Raw genomic sequence first — 2,902 nt, 5'->3', positions numbered from 1 at the left:
AAAAAAAAAAAAAAAAAAAAAAAAAAAATTACCCAGTCTGAGGTATGTCTTTTATCAGCAGCATGAAAACAGACTAATACAACTTGACAACTGAGATGATTTGCTTTCATGGACAGGCCATGCTTTCACGTCAGAAAGCAGAATGAAGCTCAGAGTCTTGACAGGCATGGAAACAGGGTTAGAAAAGCTAGATGTTCCAAAGTCCTGTCTCTACTAAAACATAAAAACTTAGCCAGGCCTGGCAGCGTGGGCCTGTAGTACCAGCTACTCGGGAGGCTGAGGCAGGAGAACTGCTTGAACCCAGAAGGTGGAGGTTGCAATGAGCTGAGATCGTGCCACTGCACTCCAGCCTGGGCAACAGAGCGAGACTCCATCTCAATAAATAAATAAATAAATAATCTTTTTTTAAAAAAGAAACATACACAACTGTTTGCCCCAATAACACACACAACTTATATACTTTATGGACATATTTGCTTACTGGGTGCCTTCAGGTGCCTAAGTAAAACTGCCCACAAAACTTGGGTACTACCATCCCTCCATGTTCACAAAATTCTTTCTCAAACCCCTGCAAATCAAAGTTGATTCTGAAATGCTGTTGCTGACCATTGGAGACAGAAGAATCAAGTTCTTACCGGAGACATTTCTCTGGGTGCTGAGGATATGTAAGCAGAAAGAGACATGAGGTCTCCACCCTCAAGAGGAGTGAGAGAAATTAACTATTGCAAGGTAAGCACTAGTCCAATCCTCTCATTTTACAGGTGAGAAAACAGATCCAGGGAGGTAAACATGTTTGAGTTTTGCTAAATTCTAAACAAACATAACCTTAATATACCTTGCTTACAAGTATAGTTCAAGACTTACCTTAAATACTTTCAGATACTCTGGAAGCACACAGGCAAACTTGTTAATGGTGTAAACTTTGGCCTCTTTATTGTTTTCCAAACTTCTGTGAATACTTTTCCAGAGGATCACAATGATTTCTAGTAAACCTGCCATGCATGCAACATCATTTACTGACAGTGTTTTGTCCAGAACCTAAAACAAAAATAATTTTATTGTGAAAGAATCTAATCACAACAACTATTAAAAGATAGCATCTAGGAACTACAGCTCTCAAGCAAAAATGTAAAGATTATCAGTCTTATTTTCATGTCTTTTATTCTCTACTTTAGAATCTCCTAGGGAGGTAAATTTATTTTTAAGGCTGGGCACGGTGGCTCACGCCTGTAATCCCAGCACTTTGGGAGGCTGAGGCGGGTGGATCACGAGGTCAAGAGATCGAGACCATCCTGGTCAACATGGTGAAACCCCGTCTCTACTAAAAATACAAAAAATTAGCTGGGCATGGTGGCGCGTGCCTGTAATCCCAGCTACTAAGGAGGCTGAGGCAGGAGAATTGCCTGAACCCAGGAGGCGGAGGTTGTGGTGAGCCGAGATCGCGCCATTGCACTCCAGCCTGGGTAACAAGAGCGAAACTCCGTCTCAAAAATAAATAAATAAATAAATAAATAAATAAATAAATAAATAGACAGACCTACTTACATTTTCCCGAACATATGTCGGTAGCGTACCTGAATGTCCATTTGAAACCACAAACGCACTCTAACAAATTCCTCTTCTACCCAGAGCCAGCAGTCCCACACTGTCAACACTGCAAGCCACACACACAAGTGCATAGTGGCTGCATGCCAGTAAGCGGACATGCCCACTCACCAGCACAGACACATGGCCAGACCTGCCAACAATCCCTGCTTTGGAGGCCTGTTATACAACTAATGTATATTGAGGGAAAAGCCCTAAAGAGAAGAAACTCAAACTCTACCAAACCCAAGAGCAGAACCAGCTCTGAAGCTCTGAACACTGGCAGTGACGGTGCAGTAAGCCCAGGGAGGTGGCCCGTCCAATGGCTGTGAAGACGGAAGTGGCCCTCCCTCTCGCTGAACTCGTCTCTCTATTCCACATCAATTTCTCTTATGTTTTTGGTAAGTTCCTTCTGAACAATATCAACCCAGCATAACTGACGGAGGGGCTGGGCTGGTATCCCATCAGGGTGTGGCAGGAGATGGAGGAGAAGGCACCATGGGGCATAAGCAGAGACTGGGTGAGCCGTCTGCTGCCCTTTGCTAGGCAGGACACCACGGGGTCAGACCGAGAAGCACTTGGCTCAGGACCAGCCGTCAGGGGAGCATACCAGCACTGTGCCTCAGCACAGGGCAAACTGTGTTCTGTGATTTTCTTTTAAAGTCCAGTTTTTTAATATAGCTGAGCATTGCAAAATGACCCCAAAATCTTACTTTAGATGTCCAAAAGCACCAGAGTTTAGAAGCTTAAGATAATGCTTATAAGTAACAAGTGTGTCTAAGTCTTAAACACTATTTTCTTCTAATATAATTAATTGGTTACTTTGGATTCTGAAGAAATTGTCCCTTTAATAAATTATAGTTTGAAAAATATGGGAGTACCTGGAATCCAATCCAGCCACACTACACCCAGGGTTGAACTGAAACACACAGAGACATTTAGGGCAAAGAAAATCTGGGACAAGATGTGATTGTTAAGAATTTTTCTTCTGTATTAAGTCCTACCTGAGCTCCAAAATGAACTACAAAGGATACATAGCAATTCTTTCAAAAACATTATTTATGACCTTCCAAAATAACTTGTTTAATTAACAATACTAAAGGAAGCCGGGCGCGGTGGCTCAAGCCTGTAATCCCAGCACTTTGGGAGGCTGAGGCGGGTGGATCACGAGGTCAAGAGATTGAGACCATCCTGGTCAACGTGGTGAAACCCTGTCTCTACTAAAAATACAAAAAATTAGCTGGGCATGGTGGTGCGTGCCTGTAATCCCAGCTACTCAGGAGGTTGAGGCAGGAGAATTGCCTGAACCCAGGAGGCG

General features: G+C 43.1%; 1 protein-coding gene across 7 annotated transcripts in view; it reads right to left on the bottom strand.

The window, feature by feature from the left end:
• The window catches only part of NCAPG2 (non-SMC condensin II complex subunit G2), an 87,432-nt gene that overhangs the window by 39,021 nt on the left and 45,509 nt on the right, over nucleotides 1-2,902 (bottom strand). For 6 of the 7 annotated variants that reach the window (XM_017519361.2, XM_017519373.2, XM_037735310.1 and 3 more), the window contains one exon: nucleotides 865-1,038. In XM_017519361.2, the coding sequence (XP_017374850.1) occupies nucleotides 865-1,038 (174 nt within the window). The remainder of the gene's footprint in view (nucleotides 1-864; nucleotides 1,039-2,902) is intronic. The other variant, XM_037735316.1, reaches the window with a different exon arrangement.

This window comes from Cebus imitator, unplaced genomic scaffold, assembly GCF_001604975.1.
Source record: "Cebus imitator isolate Cc_AM_T3 unplaced genomic scaffold, Cebus_imitator-1.0 Scaffold20, whole genome shotgun sequence".
Taxonomy (NCBI): Eukaryota; Metazoa; Chordata; class Mammalia; order Primates; family Cebidae; genus Cebus; species Cebus imitator.
The sequence above is the reverse complement of the archived record's forward strand: the minus strand, read 5'-3'. Positions and strand labels throughout refer to the sequence as shown.